Raw genomic sequence first — 18,667 nt, 5'->3', positions numbered from 1 at the left:
CAAATATTTTCTTTCCAAGTAGGAATGTAAACAGTTCAGCTTTAGAAAGTCCTTTATGATTTCTCTTTCTTGTTTACTTTTTCATGCTTCTCTTGATTCTTGTGTTTGAAAGTCGAATTTTCTCTTCAGTTCTGGTCTTTTCATCATGAATGCTTGAAAGTCCTCTACATCATCGAATGACCATTTATTCTCTTGAAGTATTATACTCAGTTTTGTTGGGTAGGTGATTCTTGGATTTAATCCCAGTTCCTTTGACTTCTGGAATATCCTATTCCTAGCCTTCAACCCCTTAATGTAAAAGCTGCCAGATCTTGTGTTACACTGATTGTATTACCTCAATACTTGATTTGTTTCTTTCTAGCTGCTTGCAGTATTTTCTCCTTGACCTGGGAACTCTGAAATTTGGCCACAATGTTCCTAGGAGTTTCTCTGTTTGGGTCTCTTTTAGGGGGTGATCAGTGGATTCTTTCAATATTTATTTTGTCCCCTGGTTCTAGAATATCAGGGTAGTTTTTCTTGATAATTTCATGGAAGATAATGTCTAGACTCTTTTTTTGATCATGGCTTCCAAGTAGTCCCATAATTTTTAAACTGTCTTTCCTGGATCTATTTTCCAGGTCAGTTGTTTTTCCTATGAGATGTTTCACATTATCTTCTATTTTCCCAAACTTTTGGTTTTGTTTTCTAAGTACTTGGTTTATCTCATAGTCATTAGCTTCCCTGAACTTGATTCTCTCTTTCAAAGAACTATTTTGTTCAGTGAGCTTTTGAACTTTGTTTTTCATTTGGCTGATTCTGCTTTTTAAAGTCTCCTGGCTTTTTAGACCTCTTTTTCCAATTGAGTTAGCCTCTTCTTAAACGCATTATTTTCCTCAGCATTTTTTTGATTCTCCTTTAGCAGGCTACTGACATGCTTTTCAAGCTCTTCTATGGTCTGAGCCCATTTCATATACATTTTGAGGGTACTGGAGGCAGATGCCTTGACTTCCTCTGAGAGTATGCCTTGTTCTTCCTCATCCGAAAGGATGGAAGGAGACACCTGTTCACCAAGAAAGTAACCTTCTGTGGTCTTATTTATTTTTCCTTTTTTGGGCATTTTCCCAGCCAGTTACTTGACTTCTGAATCCTTTGTCAAGAGGAGGGTCCTAGTGCTTCTCCTCTCTGCAGTACAAGGCTGAAATTCAAATCAGCTGCTCAGTTCCCCTGGAGTTTTGGGTGGGGATGGGGCTGCCACTGAGGGCTGAGGTTCAGATCCTCTGCTCAATTCCACCAGAGGCTTTAAGCTGAACTGCCTGGACAATGAACCCAGGCTGCTTCCTCAGCCACAGTAGCTGGCTGCCTCCCACTGCTGCTGTTGCAGCCTGGGGCTAGTGCTGGGGGAACCCCATTCCCCTCTCACCCAACTGGGAAAGCCCTCCCACACTGACCTTTGGAGCTTTCTTTGTTGCTTGTGGGTTGAGGGATCTGGGACCCTCCCTGCTGGGAATTCTGCCCTGGAGGTCTGTTCAGGTCCTATTCCTCCCAGTACCACACAGCTAGGGCTGGGTAGTATGCCATGAGATAGACCTTTCCTGTTGGTCTTCCAGGTTACCCTTGGCTGGAAACCTCTTTAACTCTGTTGTTCTGTGGCTTCTGCTGCTCTAGAATTCGTTGAGAATCATTTTTTACAGGTATTTTGTGGGCTGTGGGGGAAGTGCTAGAGTATATGCATCTTTCTCCCAAAGGACTCTTGAGGCAAAATGCCATCCACATCCAGAGAAAGAACTATGGAATCAGAACACAGAATGAAGCAGACTCTTTACTCTTGTGTTATGTTCTGTTTTGTTTTTTCTCTCAAGGTTTCTCCTATTCTTTCTTTTTAATTCTTCTATGCATCATGACTAATGTGAAAATGTGTGTAATAAGAATGTATGTGTAGAACCCACAAAAGATTGCATGCCATCTAAGGGAGGAAGGGGAGAGCGAAGGGGGAGAAAACTTAAGATTTATGGAAGTGATTGTTGAAAACTGAAAACAAATAAATTAATTAAATTTTTAAAAACTTACTACCTTTACTATCTAGAATATTGTATTCCAGGCTCTCCATTCTTTGCAGCTATGGTTGCTAAATCATGTGTGAGCCTGACTGTAGTTTCTCAGCACTTGGATTCTTTTTTCTTCTGGCTGCTTTCAATATATTTTTTTTGACCTGGCTGCTCTGAATTTTGGCTATAATGTCCCTGGGAGTTTTCATTTTGAGATTTCTTTCAGGAAGTGATCATTAGATTCTATTTCCACTTCTCTCTCTGGTTCTAAAAGATTTAGGCAATTTTGCTTTATGAGTTCTTGAAGTTTGTTCATGAGTTTTGTCACGATGTTCAGATAGTCCAATAATTCTTAAATTTTTCCTCTTCAACCTGTTTTCCAGTTCATTTATTTCCAGGTTTCATAAAACACCTGACATTTTCTTCTTCTTTTTAGTCTTTTGGCTTTAACATTTCTCGTCTCATCAAATATTATTATCTTCTCTTTGACCCATTCTAATTTTCAGATTCTTTCTTAAGACAAGGTTTTGTTCCTCTTGTACTAAGCTACAATTCCCTTTCATTTCTTTTTTCCTCCATATCTCTTAATTCCTAATTTTTTTCCTCTAGCACTCATTTCCCTTATAAAAATATTTTGAATGTGAAAATTTCATATTTTCCAGGAATTCTAGTTAAATTTGTGCCAAAGCTCTACTTTTCTTTGAGGTTTTGTTTAAAGATGATTTAGAATAATTTTTCTTCTTGGTTTGAGCTTTGAATGCACCTGTCATCCTAATAACTTGTTATGGTGCAATCCTTTTTTTTCTTTTTTTCATTATTTCCAACCTACTTCCTGATTTCAGATTTTATGTTAGGGCTGGACTCTTTGAACTTCTGGTGGTAATGTCTGGACTAACAACTGTTCTCTAGGTTCCTGCTGATACTTTTTTAAGGTCATTCATTGAGTGTTGTGTTATTCTAGTATATCCAGGAAAGCTTAGGCTGGGGACCTGCAAGATATCAGTGCTTCCAAAAGAGTCTAATTCAGAACAAAATTTGATTTCTGCCTTCCTTGATCTGTGTTTGGTTCTGAGCAACAAGATCCAAAGTGACAGAACTGAAGACTGCCCTTTGGTCTGGGATTCCTGCCTTGGTTAGTCCACCGGAGGCTTCAGTCTTGATTGGATGCTGCAAATGAGATCCTGCATGGTCTTAAGAGTCAAACCACACCACAGTTGTTTGCTTCCAAATTTGCTCCTTGCTCAGCAGTCTTATGGTAGGAAAAATTCCTCATTTTAGAACACCATACAAGTATAAGTGTCCTCTTTTATCAGTCTTGGATCTGTGACCCAGAATGGGTAATGAACAACAGAGCTACTTACTAGTTGACATCTAATCCTGAAAAGGGTTGGGCCCCTTGGAGCTGGATTTCATCCTTCTTCTTGCCCTGACATAGTGCTTGGAAGCTCCAAGGACTCCATCCTTAGTGTCCTTGAATATGTTTTTCTCCCTATGCTAAACTGGGCAGGGAAAATTACTTACTCTGATGTTTTTCTTGGATATTCCAGACAAGACTTGGTCTAGTGTATTTTCTAGATCTTATAAGGGGCAGGGTGTGAGGAGGGAGAGAAAGAGGAAGTTCAACTGTGCTTCCGGCTATGCTACCATCTTTTATCTGTCTGTCCATACTGTGTTCTACTCTATCTCTTGTCTAGTAATGAATTCTTCCTGTGTTCATACCTGCAAAGTTTTTTTCTTATCTTTTAATTTGTTTATGATATGATTTTATATCTAGATCATGTATGTACTTGGAGTTTTTCTGGACTAAGGTGTGAGATGTTGGTCAAAAACACAATTTCTGCCAAAATGCTTTCCAGTTTTTGTTAAACAGTCAGTTCTTACCCCAATAGCTGAGGTCTTTGGATTTATTGAACACTAGGTTTACTTGGTGCTGTAGCTTTTGTACATAGTCTGATCCACTGATCAACCTGTTTGGTTTTTTTAAATCAGCACCAAATTGTTTTCAATGATGACTGTAGTATAGTTTGGAATCTGGTACTGCTAGTATTTCCTCTCACTTTATTTCAATTATTTTCCTCGAGAATCTTGACATTTTGTTCAATTAGATAAATTTTATGATTTTTTTCTAATTCTATGAAGTAATCTTTTGATAATTTGATTGGTATGATCCTGAATAAAGTAATTTAGATATTGTAATTTCTACTATATCTGTACAACTCAACCATTAACAATATTTCCATTTATTTTGCTGTTCTGTTGTTTTTCCAGTCATGTCTGACTCTTTGTGACCCTATTTGGGGTTTTTCTTGGCAAAGATACTGACGTGGTTTGCCATTTTCTTCTCCTGTTCATTTTACAGATGAGGAAACTGAGGCAAATAGAGTTAAGTGACTTGCCCAAGGTTACACAACTAGCAAGTATCTGAAGCCCAATTTGAACTCAAGAAAACGTCTTCCTGACTCCAGGTCTGGTGCTAAATCCATTGGGACACCTAGCTGCCTTAATACACTTATTTAGGTTTTAACTTTATTTCTGTAAAAAGTCTTTTGTCCATATATTCAAATACTTATTGTGTCTTAGTGGGTGTATTCCTAAATATTTTCTATATTCTCATTACATTAAATGGAATTTTTTAAAATCTCTTCTAATTGGGTTTTGTTAATAAAAGAAAGGCTGATGAGTTGTATATGTGTGGATTTGGACTTTATATTCTGCTACTCTTCTGAAGTTATTGTTTCAATTAATTTTCCAATTGTTTCTAAGGTTCTACAAGTAGACCATGATCATTTGTTTTCCTTTGTCTATAGGTATTTCCTCAATTTCTTTTTGTCTTATTGCTACAGCTAACATTTCTACAATTGTATCAAATAACACTGATGATAATAGTGCCCTGCCACTGATATTACTGGAAAGGTCCCTAGTTTATTGCATGTTGTGTTTGCTGTATTAAGGAAGTCATTTTATTCTTTTTAAGATTTTTAACAGAAATGGCTCTTGCATTTTCCCAAAACTCTTTCTGTAGGCAATGATGTCATATGAATAAAAAATTAATGGTCAATTAATTAAATTAATATGGTTTATTATACTTAGTTTTCCTAATACTAAATCAATGCTGCATTCCTGGTATAAATCTTTATTATAGTGCACAGTCTCTTTGACATGTTGCTGTAGCCTCTTTGCTCATGTTTCATTTTAAATAAATGTTTGCATTATATTGGTTTGGATTTTGTTCTAGTTTTATTTCTCTACTTTATTTTCCCCAATTTTAGGTGTCAAGACCATATTTATATCACAGATGGAATTTGGTAAGATCTTTTCCCCCACTTTTGCAAATAGTTCATTTAACACTGAAATTATTATTTGGATAATTGATAGAACTCACTTCGTTTAAACCCATCTTGTCCTTTTTTTTTTTTTTGAGAGTTCATGTTTCTAAAATAAAATTGTTTAAATTCTATATTTCTCATTGTTAATCTGGGCATTTTATATTTTTGTAAACATTCATCTATTTTATGTCAGTTTTGTTGGCATATAATTGAACAAAAGTTTCTGATGATTTTATTTATTTTTCACTTCTTTTGAATTCTTTTTTATGTTTGATGCTAACAATTTGGTCTTCCTCTGTAAAAAAAAAAAAAAAAAGCCAAACTAATAGTCTATTTTATTGCTTAAAAAAAGACCACCCAGTTCCTCATCTTATCCATTCAATGTTGTTGTTCACTTAAAATTTTGTCAATCTCTTCAATTTTCAGAATTTCAATTTTGTTTATTTAGGGTTTCAAAATGTGTTGGTTTTTTAATTTTTTTTTTAAATTACATAATCAAGTCATTAACCTATTCTTGTCCTTATTTTGTTGATGAAAGAATTTAGAGAGAGAAATGTTCCCAAGGAATGCTTTGGTTGTACCCAAAAGTTTTAGTATGTTATCTCAGCACTGTCATTTTTCTTTGATGAAATTACTTGTCTAATTTGGTTTTTTTTTTGACACATTTGTTCATTAGAATCAGTCTCCGATTAATTTCTTTCTCTATAGGCCCCTAATTGTGTGTGTGTGTGTGTGTGCGCACGTGCATTTGATACAGGATATTTAACATTTCTCCTTTTCTGCATGTCTTTTTGATATTTTTATGCTCTAAAAGATGGCCTATTTTTAAGATGCTTTGCATAAATGAAAAATATGTATACTCCATTCAATAATTGCCAGTGATTTATTATATCTAACAAAATTCTATTCAGGCCGAACTTCTTGTCCAACTTTTGGTTAGAATTGTCTAGGTCTGAAAAGGTTCAGGTTACAATGGAGATTTCCAATTATTATACTTTACTTGAGGACAATTAATATTGGGTTGTATTATTTACTGCCAGTATTTCTAAGTAAATCCATCCATTTCTTCAGATCCCAGCCTGTAGTCAGGAAGTTTTTCTGAAGGGTATAATAGAATAAGGTAATTCCTCCCAACCCCCAAGGCATATGCTCATTAATCTTTGTTTGGGGTTTACCCAGTAAACAGAAGTCAGTTTGAGGTAAGGCCCTCCCCAGGGGATGTCCTTGCTTTTCCCCTCCATCCAGGATCAAAGAGAGGAGCTGAAGATTCATTAAATCCTGCCCATTAAAATGTCCACCAATCAGGATTGCATTATATTTATGAGGGAAGACCAATCAGAAAGAGGCCACACCTAGGTATAAAAGATACTGTCAACTCTCATTCCAGGTCTTTGGCAGAAAGGGAGGAATTTCAAAAGACCCCTTTGTAACCAGGATGGAATGCCCCTGCTAATAAAGGATCTCTCTCAGAACTGCCTCAGTCTGCCCTTTGTTAAATTCTGGTGCTACATACTATTTCTTCCTTTCATTCAACGATTTTGTCTTTCAGCATTTAGATACTACGCCATTTCATTTGGCTTTTAATCATCTACTTGTAATGTGTTACCTTGTCTGAGGTCATAAATGCTACCACTGTTTTTGAGTTCACCTGAAGCATAATTGATTTTGCTCCAGCCCCTCGTTTTAACTCCATACGAATCCTTCCATTTTGTGTTTCCTGTAAACAGCATATTGTTGCACCCTGCTTTCTAATCCATTCTAGCTTGCGTTGGGCCCCTTCATGTTGCTACGATTGTTAATTGCAGAATTCTCTTGATCCTGGTCTCTTGTATTTTACCCATCTCTATCCCTCTCAATCCTCTTTACAAAGGGAGCAGTAGTGAGAGGGAGGTGCTTAATATCAGTACTTATTTTTCCCCCCTGCCCCTTTACAATCCACTCTAGGAAGCTAGGGTTTGATTTGCTTGATTCTACCCTTCCCCTTCTCATCTTCCTTCTCTCTATTCCCATCTGATTCTGTGGTGAATTTCTCTACACCAAACTAAGTTTCTACGTGTATGCAACTTTCCTTTGCCAGTTTCAATGAAAATGAGGTTGATCCTCCCTTCCACTATATTTGTATGAACTTTCACTCTGTGAGATACTAAGTTCCACTCCTTCCTCCTTATTTCACTAGTATAGACTCCCAATTACTTCCTCTAGGGCTCTCATTTTATATAGATCATTTTCAAAATTTATTTTATTTTTTTCTAGGAATTTCATAGTAATCTGTGGCTTTTCTTTAAGGCTTTGCTTGTAGAGGATGCTCTTCTTTGGGTTTGAGTCTTAACTATCCTTATTTCTATTTTTTCCTTGGTGTTTTCTTTTGTTTACTCATTTTTCCAGTCTTACTTCTTGAATACAGACTTTGTGTCAGGACCAGCCTGCTTATGCTTCTGAAAGGAATGGTGGGATCCTGGTTAGTCCTAATATGCATTACCTGGGTCTTGGTAAGGAATGCTGAGTTCCTCTTCAAAGACCTCAGTGGCAGTTTGGACGGCAATCTGTCTGATCCAGGATGTAATCTCTCCCTCTTTTCAACCAATATATTATTTTATTCATTAACAATTCTTACAGAAAAAAGGGACACGGTTAACACAACAAAAAGAAAACTTTCGATGTTTTATTTTTGACTGCAGCTGTTTACAGAAATATAGTTGCGAGTATACAAATGTCCCAATAGAAGCAAAATATTTTTTAATATTTAACAAGTTATCACAGATAGCTAAAAACATAGATGCAAATGAAATTTCCCCAGAGAACAAACTGAAAACATCTGGTATCAGTGCTCTGAAAATCCCAACTATGAAAGCCATATACACAAAAATGCACAAAAGAACATCTGGTGCTACCTTCACATCATTGCAGGACGATGGAAGAAGGTAGCTCAGTGGTTGATCAGTGTGCTCTGGCAAAAAAAAAAATGGCAGAAAGGCAGATAAACCACTTGGTTAAAGAATGGGTTACTGAAAAATTGTAGCATATTGAAAGATTAAATAAAAAGAACAGCGGGAGGAAGAGTCAAAAGGAACAAATGCTTGGAGCTTATCTAACAAGGTGAGCTGATGCATTCATTATATCAAAAGAAAATAACTCAAATTCAATGGAATAAATGTGAAGTCAATAAATCTTCCCAATTTTAGTGTGATGAAGTACATCTACAAATCACAGGGTACACACCTCAAACACCATTAAGGAAAAGGACCAGAGGGCCATAACATAGAAGAGTAATATATCCAAGAAGATTCTATAAGTTAAGCAAATGACACCTAAAAGTAACATTTCAGGTAACTCAATGATATTTAATGTTTAGTTGAAACAATTTTTTACAATAAGAATTACAGTTGGAAGATGACTAAAGATCTGGTAGAATTCTTTGAATATCAAAACTAGGGTGCTGGTCAGTGACAGAGGAGAGGTTGTCTTTTACAATCTGATAGCCACTTTGGACTTTTCAGAGTTTTTACATATAATATCTCATTTAAGTCTTCTAAAAGCCTTGTTCAGATAGGCAGATTGTTATTCTCATTTTATAGATGAGGAAACTAAGACTTAAAGAGTTTAAGTAACTTGCCCAAGGTCACGCAGCTATTAAGTGATAAAGTTAGGCCTAGAACCTGGCTTTTCATGACTCCCAAATTCAAGACCCTTGACAGTTAGGAGCATCATTTACAATACAGCATCATTTAACACGGCAATTTTCAAATAGGAGTGAAGAAATTGGTTTTTCATCTTGTGCCTATGTAACTACCATTGCTAAATTTCCCAAAGTAACCAGTGTGAAAGGAGGTAAAAATTTTGGGAAGCCACATATTTCATATATTTTGATGTCTGAAATGTGAAAAGGTTGTGTGCTTTACCTTATACTTAGGTCAATTCAGAGATAGCTAGGAGTTACAAATAGATAAAGTAATGGTGTATACACAGTAAGAAAAGGGGTACAGAAAAATTAAGAAAGCACGTGGACTACTGAACAAATTTACTTGCCTTTATAATTCAGTTGTCTACACCTTATTTGATTTAGCATTTGTTTTAGATCTTCTTTGGTGAGTTTAAGGAAGGACATGAACAATAATCACACAGCACAGACAGGCATGATAGGGTGCAATCTGTGTTTTTGAGGGTTTGTTCATGTAGATGAGATCACAGAACTACTAGAGCAATGATGAATATTCATAGTGAGAAACATAACACCTCATTTCACTTCTAGATGAAGCATAGGTTAAAGCAAACACACAACACATACTAACACAGTGCTCTCCATTAAGTTCTCGTACATACGAGACCAGTCTGTGAATCCTCCTAGAAGGCTACTTTAATATTTAAAAGTCTTATCTTAAAAAAAAAAAAACAACCACATTATGATGCCACGATAAGGCTTTTCCTAAACTTGAAAGCTTATTTTCTAGAGTAAAGCCCAAGATATCGACTTTACAGATTATAAGGTTGAAAACAGCTGAGAGAAATGAGAATATAATTCACTTTCTTAGAAATTAACGTTCATATGGCTTTTGAAATTGTTTAGGTTAGAACAAGTTGGCCACTTTGCTGACTATCTCACATACACAACTCAGTGGGTACAGGGAATGAAAGATGTTTCTATTTTGATAAGCGCTCCAGCCACAGCAGGGCTACCTCATGCTGGTAAGTAGGTAAGATAAAAGCTTGTCTCACCACTGTCCACAATGTACCCATTCAATGAACAGAAGACTTTAGCACCTGTCAAGTTTCATTAAAAAATTAAAAGATAGAAAAATCCAAATATATGTTTAAATTAAAGCCATTTCATGTTTCAGTTTTAACAAAGAGAATGTTATACCAAATAATTAACTGAATAGTATTTATAATCACACTGAGTCTATGTGTACCCAAACCTATATATTTAAACTCTTCATTTCTACAGATCCTACTGATAACAAGTTGATGAAATTTAATAGCATTGCTGATAAACCATTAGGGATAAATTGTCTAAGTTCATATAACATCAACATGATTACATGTTGAGTACCAAAATAAAAAAAACCTTCTGCTAGATTCAGTTATATATAGTATACATATATACATATACTATATGTACAAAATTATATACCATAATATTTATATACATAACAAAAATTACATGGAATTAACCCTCAAATATGTGGGCTGACAAAAAAATTTAATGTGCTTGGTTTTATGATTTTTAAAAAGACAATAGATTTATTCATGCCTAGTAGTTTTCCTTTATGACTGGTTTGATTTCACAGGCTTAATCCTAATTATACAGATAACTTGGAAGATATCCACACAACACAGTCAAATACCCACAGTGTCTTGGTTTACCAAAACAAAAACGACAAAGTACCTTAGATCATTAAAAAGTATTCATTAATAAAGAATGACCACTAATTTAGCACCCTTGACTTCTTTGTAATGATTAAAGTGCATACTGTGAACTGGATATTAAAAATACTGCATAAAGGCCTGCAGTCTCAAGGTGCTGAGAACATACTCACACAAGGAGAGCAGGTGGATTTCTCCCCAGTGTCTCCTTCCAAGAGACTCATATCCATGCTTTCTAAACGATGAGAGGTTGTGCTAGCTATCGCTTAGGAATAAAGGATGGAATTGCATCTCAGCTTCTTATGAACCTCACCATGAATTTCTCTTTTTTAACTTTCACTGCTTTCACTGATTTCCTACTTATGCTCAATTTTCCCTTATTACATTTGACTGAGGTTTGAAATGTGGACAAATCAAGAGGGGAGCACAGGACAAAGCTGAGTCTGACTGCCTAACGACCTCTGTCCTAAAGGAATCACCTCTGCTCTTCAATAATTCAGCTGCAACTTGTTTGTTTTTGGCTAGTTTTTGAAATAAGGTAAGCTGAAGTTCTGATATACTCAAAGAAAAATGAGCAAGAAATATAACATTGAGCTTTGTTTTTGCACTTTCTACTTAAAAAGAAGGGTATGGTGATTTTTTTTTTTCCCTTAAACTGTGCTCCAGGGATTTAATTCTCTTATAAAGTGGTAATCACTTTACAAACCTCTTTCTTGGTACACTGAGTTACAGGGATGGTGTTATTTCACAAGTATACCATTAGCACATATAAAGTATAAGTGGATCCAGATTGCTAAAAATGAGAAACAGCTCATTTCTAGTAATTTTATATTATATCCAAATAATAAAGCATACACTTTCCCCTCATCCTCAAAAGAGTTAAATAAAATATTTTATTTCTATGACAAAGGAGAATAAAAACTTATGGAAAATGCTTTTCAGGCAATGTTTCTTAACAGAAATTTCAAGGCAATAGTTAAGAAACAGAGAAAAGACTAGCAGGAAATAAAGAAAGGGAAATAAAGACAGTTTAGTAATACTAAACCATCAGTGTGAAGGTATACATTTTCTGGCAATGCTAAACAAAATTTTTTTAAAGATGGCATTGTCAAAGTAAGAAAGGCACTTGAAAATAAGTATTTAATGTGGATCTATAAAATGTTTTTTTAAAGGCTTCTTGAATTATATCAGACAAGTAGCTAGTGCTAGAATACCTGAACTGAATTACATCTATTAATGAAAACTAGTGTGGAGCAGAAGAAAAAAAACGCAACTGGAGCTCAAGGGAAGTAGGCAGGTAAGAAAGTGTTCATGGGATGAAGTCGTGACTAAAGTAATTTTTGTTTTACTATCTTAATATTTTTACATTAAGAACATTACCTGCCCATTTTATTACTAAAATATTTCAAAATAATTAGTTTTAATTCTTTTGAAACAAATAGGTGGAGGATGAAAGCTACCTTACTCTACACTACATGGTACCGTCCTTAGACAAAGATGACCTGCTGACTCATGATTACCAAAGCACACATTTTCACCTTTTCGCTATTACTTGTGATTGCTATCAGCATTCTCTACTCAACCAGTCCTCATTGTGACAAAGATATATATACATCTATAAAGGTTCTTGTCCCAGAAAAATGGTACAGAGTACAACCACAAAAATAATGAAGTTGACTGGCTCATAGGATATTAATTTACCAATTAGCAAACATATTAGAAGAGACAATTTCTCAATAAAACAAACTTTTAAGATTCCATCTGTTGAATGTTTGTAAACATTCATACTGAAATTTGGATCTGTTCATTATTAAGGCAATATTCTGTTCCAGACTTTACTTCCAGATGTTCTCAGGTTCGACTGTTGTGAAAAAAGCACATTTTGTTTTAATATCACTTCTTAAACAATGTAATGTATTCAAAAAGGAAAACATGGAAAATTTAAATTTTTTTTTTTTTTATAAAAATTGTTAAAGTGTTTTAGCTTAAGATTGGGCTAAAAAGAGTGTGAATCTTGAATCACAGTATGGTAGTTTATTTATAAAGGTTACTGTGACCCCTTATGTTAAAGTTCAGAAATAAAAACAAATCTCCAGTCCTTCTCTATACTTGCATCAAAATATAATGGAATGAATAACCAGGGAAACAACACACACAATGACTCACACGCAGATAAGCTCCAAGCATAAGTGTTCATTACTGAAATTAAGAACATGTTGAACATAGCAATATGAAGGAAATAAGATGTGGTTCACAGTATATTTAGGTCCTTCTGCCATGAAACAATTCTGATCAATTGTTTCTTCTAAGGCTCTTTGCTGGCTCACTGAATGTCTCTTTCCCATCTGTAACAGTTGTTTGAAAGCAGCAGTATTAGCACAAACCAACCATTGAGCTTAACCCTTCATTCAAAATACAAATACTTTTTGTAACCAAATCACGTGTTCAGAATGTTGTACACTTAACATTGACCTAAAATAGATAATGTAAATTTAACAAAGTAAAAAATAAAGAAAAGTCACCATTAGTGAATTAACAGGAATATGGTAGCACAGCACAGCCTCTGAATAAACAATCTCCAAATTTATGAAACACATTGGGTTTTCTTCCTCCACCCAAAACTGGGAATCAGGACAGTTCAGGTATAGGTACTGTTCTCAATAAGATATTGTAAAACAGAAAATTGGTCCCCGGTGACTTGGCACTGACAACTGATTATTTCCCAATAATAAACACATTCTTCTAAACATGGTAAATCAGTACACAAGTCAATCTTTTTGTAAGATGAAGTTATAACCACAGTGTTACCAAATATTCCAGTCGTGGAATATGGTGAATAAATAGGTCTCATTGAAGATTCTGGGTCATCACTGAGAAAATATTCTAGGAAAACACAGAAATAAACTGACCAAAAGAATTTGTTTTCTATGCCCCAATTATATAGCAGCTGGGTATGATCACCCTGGTACTATCATCGACATTCTACACTCTATTAGGGCTTTACATTTGGGAAGTGAAGCACTGGGTTACAGCTGATCTTTCTCATATCCTGAACTATATATCCTAGGGGAGTTTTCTCCCCTTCAATGGAGAAGATAGGGAAGGAAAGGAAAAAATTGGGGGTTTAGAGAAATTAAAATGTAGCTCTGGGCATTATATGGTGAGGAAAATGTTCTTTATTAAAACTGTAATATGGTTTTAGTGTATTTATAAATAAAAGGCATAGAACAAGTAAGCCAATTAATAATAATAACAATAATAAAATATTAAATACATAGTGAGCAAAAGCTGATTGGCTCATTCTGGTGAAACACCGTATGACACAATTGCCAAAATTGGTTTCCTTACTCCAATACATTGCTGAGTGACAAACACAGCAAACACAGTGAAGTTGCCCTTAGCCCACTAATAACAATGCACTGCCCGATGGAATGGCCACAGATGAACAGGTCATTTCTGTTGCAAAAGGTACTTAAATACTTAATAAAGACATAACAAAACCCCCCTCACTGTTATCAGACGCCACGTTGTGGTAGAACATCAGACAAACGCACAAATTTACCACAAAAATGTGTGGCAAGAAGAATAGTTTATATATATGTATATATATATATATAAATTTTTTATATTTATGCCAATGTACTCACTCAGTACAAATAGCAAAATAGTATACCATTTCCTAAATACAAAATATAGCTTTCCAAAAAAATGAAACACACATTAGATATAAACCATCCAAAACTTGAACGATTGAAAACTGTATTCAAAATTAAATGACCCAGAGCAGGTCTCTTTCTGAAAAGTTCCCTTCATATCGGCAAGAAGCCTGTACTACTGAAAACGTAATTCAATGCCTCTCAATCAGAGAGAGAAGGAAATGGGGGAGGGGTGGGAGGAGAGAAGGAGAGGGAGAGAGAGAAAGAGAATAAAAGGAAGGGAGGGGAAAGAAGGAGAAAGGGAGAGGTAGGAGGATGGAGGGAGGGAGAGATATATGTATATGAGAGAAGAAAGACGGATATGGCAAAGACAGAGTAGAGGAAGCATACAAATAACAGAGAAAGACCATCACAAATAAGAAAAATCTAGTTATAAAAACAACACCAACACCACCACAATTCGACACAATCCAACTAAGTATTCAAAGATAGAAAAACATAATACAGCAGTAAACAGAAAAGCTGAACAATTTACAGGCTATTCTTCTGTACTTAAGACAATAAAACAAAATGAAACTGACGAGAACACCAAAGCCATTATGCCGAGATTTAGAAGCTACACACACCGGTTTGGCTCCAAACTGCCACAACAGTTTTCTGCATGCCACAAGGTGAACAGGAAATAAGCATGTGGCCAGACAAGAGGCTGTAGTGAGAAGCAAACATTCCTCGGGTTGGTCAAAGCACCCAAACTGTAGAACCCGTGCTACACCTGCAAGTCCCGGAGTGTGTTCTTTTGTTCTTTACAGATATAACAAGTGAATTCTTCATTTTAAGTGAACAGTATGACCCTGTAAAGCCTAAGGCTCATGGGAACTATCAGGAAAGTGACCACTTCAAAATTGTAAAGCACTGAGGTGACAAGTATATGACAGTCACTGCAGCTCAGGGAGAAGTGGTATTTCAAGAAAACTTAGCTTCTGTTTCCCATTGGAGGGAAAAATTTTTTTGAAGACTTTACAACAGCACCGTTCATGGGAAAAAATGCATTGTCTTTCCTGGAGTCAATTCCTACCCCTTCCAATTTACGCAAGGGGCCTTTTCTCATTCCCTGTGTTGCAGGACTTGCTAGATCACCTTGGGTCAAAGGGGTCTTATTTTTTTTAAGCTGCTAGAGGATCCTAAAGCCAGTAATGTATTCATAGCTGCTTACAACCAAACTAAAAAGTGAAGACACAGTCATGGATACATATAAAAAAGGAATGTTAGTCTAAGGCTGAGTTAGGTTCAGTTCTGATTGAAGAATGCAAATTGGATTACAAAGGACTTGAAACTTCAGCCATTCCAATTACTCCTACAGGACAGGACACTATAGAAAATATTAAAACAAAATTTACCATAAATTGTCGCCTTCATTTTTGTAGAACAAGGTCATCACTACTCTATGCACAATTATAGGTTAACATCTTTGTACAAACACATAGAAAACAATGAGCAACTCTGTTGTGGAGCCTTAAAGCGTTCCAGCTCTCCCCAGTCCCATTAACAGAGTGTCTGCTTACAGACGACGGGCTCTTCTCAGCGTACTCTTCCTACAACTTGTCACTGGTAAGCTCGTCAGGCTCTTTATGAAAACTGAAAACATGATTCTTTTACTTTGACCAATACCTGTGCTTTTTACATGGACTATATTAGCTTCGGTCATGGGTGTACTTTTTTCGAAAAATCTTAACAGAAAATAAGTGGGAAAGAAAAATAATGAACAAATTATAATAAAATGGCATTATGGGTTATTTTCTAATAGCAATAATGACTGAGTGAATTGGACTTGAATTCATACTGTACCTTATAGCGGCACTGTGCTTAGGAAAATAGCAACAATTACTTTTACCAAATAGGAACACAAAACGTAAATTCTTAGTCATTATTGCTATTAGGAATATGAAATACTATAATATTGTTGATTAATCATAGCAACAAGTAGCAGAAATGTGCTCTTCTACAGGGAGGGTAAAAATCTATATATTTATTCAAACATAGTTTTTTGGTGTAGTTTTTGTTTTATAGAGCAAATCAGTTCCGTTCACTTTAATGCAAATGTAGTCACAAGCTCCAAGGGCATCCTGGAACTGGGTTTTCCTTCACAGAATTTCTGTAAAAAAGAAGAATTAACCATAACCAGCTGAAAGGAAAATACATTGATAAGCTTATTTTTACTCTCAAAGATCCCAAAGTAAAATTTCATTCTTAGAACTATAATTTTATTCTATTTCTTCTCTTATTTTTAGCATTTTCTGGAATTCAATATTCAGTTTTTATGAGATGTAGAAATGCAGTCTGTTGGCATCTATCTAAACCATGAGACAGTAAAATCTATTCACATCTCAAAAGTCTTGGGCCTCCTGAGCTTTAAACAGCCAACATCGCCCCCAATCCCAGAAATTTTTAAAAATGCTGCCGAAAGCATTCATCTAAGGTATGACTTATTAAAGTCGTTTAGATTGATTGATCCATTCCGGTAGGAAACAAGACTAGCAAATCAAAATGCAACACTTACTCATACACAGTTAAAATGAGCCGGTCAAGTTGTTTCCCTGGTTTTGCAATGACACAAGCAAATCAATCTTTTCAATGTTCTGGTTGGTGTTTATGGATGATGATAGTGAAGAATTCTCTGGCATTTGTTGAGACAGAAGCGTTGTCACAGGTGGTTGACCTTCACTTTGAGGTTGACTTGGCTGACTTATAGCCATTAGCTGATCTGGCAATGTTGCTGGTCCAGGGGTTAAAAGCTGACCACAGTCTACAGAGACATTTAAAATAAAATTATTTAAATTATAGAAATCTACTCAACTTATCCAAGTATTTTCTGTGACATTTCCTTCTCTTCCTAATATTTAACTCCCTCTCATAGGGGTCAATGGTCAGATTTTTTTTTTTGATTCTCAAATCTATGTGATTAATCCTAAACTTACTCCAGAGCTTCAGTCATCTCTGCCTATTGTACATCTCCAACTAAATATTAACACACAGACAGTGTTGGAAAATAAAAGAAAACTCAGTATTATGTAGTTGAAAGAAAACATATGACTGAAATACGTCACTGACACTAAGACTCTCACAATGCAGCACATCAGAAGGAGTACTGAAACTGGAGTCAAGAGGACTTGGTTCTGAATTCCATGTGTGCTACTTACTATCTCTCTGTGTGACCCTTTGCAAGTCACCTCTTGATGGGCTTTTGTTTCCTTATCTAAAAATGAGGACTGGACTAGATGAGGTACTATTCAATCTATGTCCCTATGAACTTTGGAATTCAATGTTTGAAATTTAAAGTTATTTTATTTCAGATACTGTTAGTTAGTGGATAGGGAAAACCACATTTGATCCTCAGTTAAACAGCATGAAGACATTTTCCTCACAGCGATCATCCACAAATGTTGATTAAAGCACTTACTATGTGCCAGGTACTCTGCTAAGTACTGGGATACAAAGGAAGTAAAAACACACTCTGTCCCCGAAGGGGCCCACATTCTATGTAGCTTCTTCCCAAATCTGTGTCTAGCCCTAACGTCTGTCCTGAATTCTAGTCATTTCTGACTTTCACTTTCCAGTTAATGGCTTAAAATGCTGAGAAACTATATAAAAAATTCTAGTAGAAAGGAAAATGTCATCTATACTGCTAATGCTCTAAGAGCAGTAAAAATGATTATTAACCTTGACTGGTCAAAATGTGTTTCGGTGATAACGATGATGCTACTCTAAGGTACAATCATTGACTAGTTTCTTCTCCACTAAAGGATTTGTACTTCTCCTCAAACCCTGACCTCCATCTCCATCACCCTACCTTTCAATAAATTTCCTCATCTCTTTTACTTAGGAGATAGAGTCCATACATGGTTGGTCACATTTCCTCTTCTTCACAACTCAAAACCCCTCTGCATCTTCATCTATTCTTTTTTCATTTGCTCCTTTTCCAGAAAACAAGGTGCCCCTTCTTGCCAAGACTTTCCCCTCCTCTATTTGTGCCTCCTGTCTCTTTCAGAAATTTATTCCCTCAGTCATTCTCTCTCTCTCTCTCTCTCTCCCCCTCTCTCTCTCTCTCTCTCTCATTTTTAACCTATGTCCGTATCAGCTGGCTTCTTTACAACAGCTTAAAAATTTGCTCAGGTCTCTTCCAATCCTGGAAAAACAATAAAAACCCACAAATCATTCTTTGATACCCTCAAATTATCTTTTATGTTCCTCACTGAGAAAAGTTAAACCCTTAGAAAGAGAAGTCTCTATCTATACTCACCAT

General features: G+C 35.6%; 1 protein-coding gene across 7 annotated transcripts in view; it reads right to left on the bottom strand.

Annotated features, from left to right (window-relative positions):
- Positions 1-7,992: 7,992 nt before the first annotated feature.
- NFAT5 (nuclear factor of activated T cells 5) overlaps positions 7,993-18,667 on the bottom strand; it is a 142,453-nt gene continuing 131,778 nt past the window's right edge. For all 7 annotated transcript variants that reach the window (XM_072636444.1, XM_072636450.1, XM_072636446.1 and 4 more), the window contains 2 exons: positions 16,925-17,170; positions 7,993-16,519 (listed from right to left, as the gene is read on the bottom strand). In XM_072636444.1, coding sequence (XP_072492545.1) covers positions 16,935-17,170 — 236 coding nt within the window. In that variant the 3' untranslated portion in view covers positions 7,993-16,519; positions 16,925-16,934. The remainder of the gene's footprint in view (positions 16,520-16,924; positions 17,171-18,667) is intronic.

This window comes from Notamacropus eugenii, chromosome 1 (genome assembly GCF_028372415.1).
Source record: "Notamacropus eugenii isolate mMacEug1 chromosome 1, mMacEug1.pri_v2, whole genome shotgun sequence".
Taxonomy (NCBI): domain Eukaryota; kingdom Metazoa; phylum Chordata; class Mammalia; order Diprotodontia; family Macropodidae; genus Notamacropus; species Notamacropus eugenii.
Note: the sequence above shows the minus strand (reverse complement) of the source record. Positions and strands in the feature narration are given on the sequence as shown.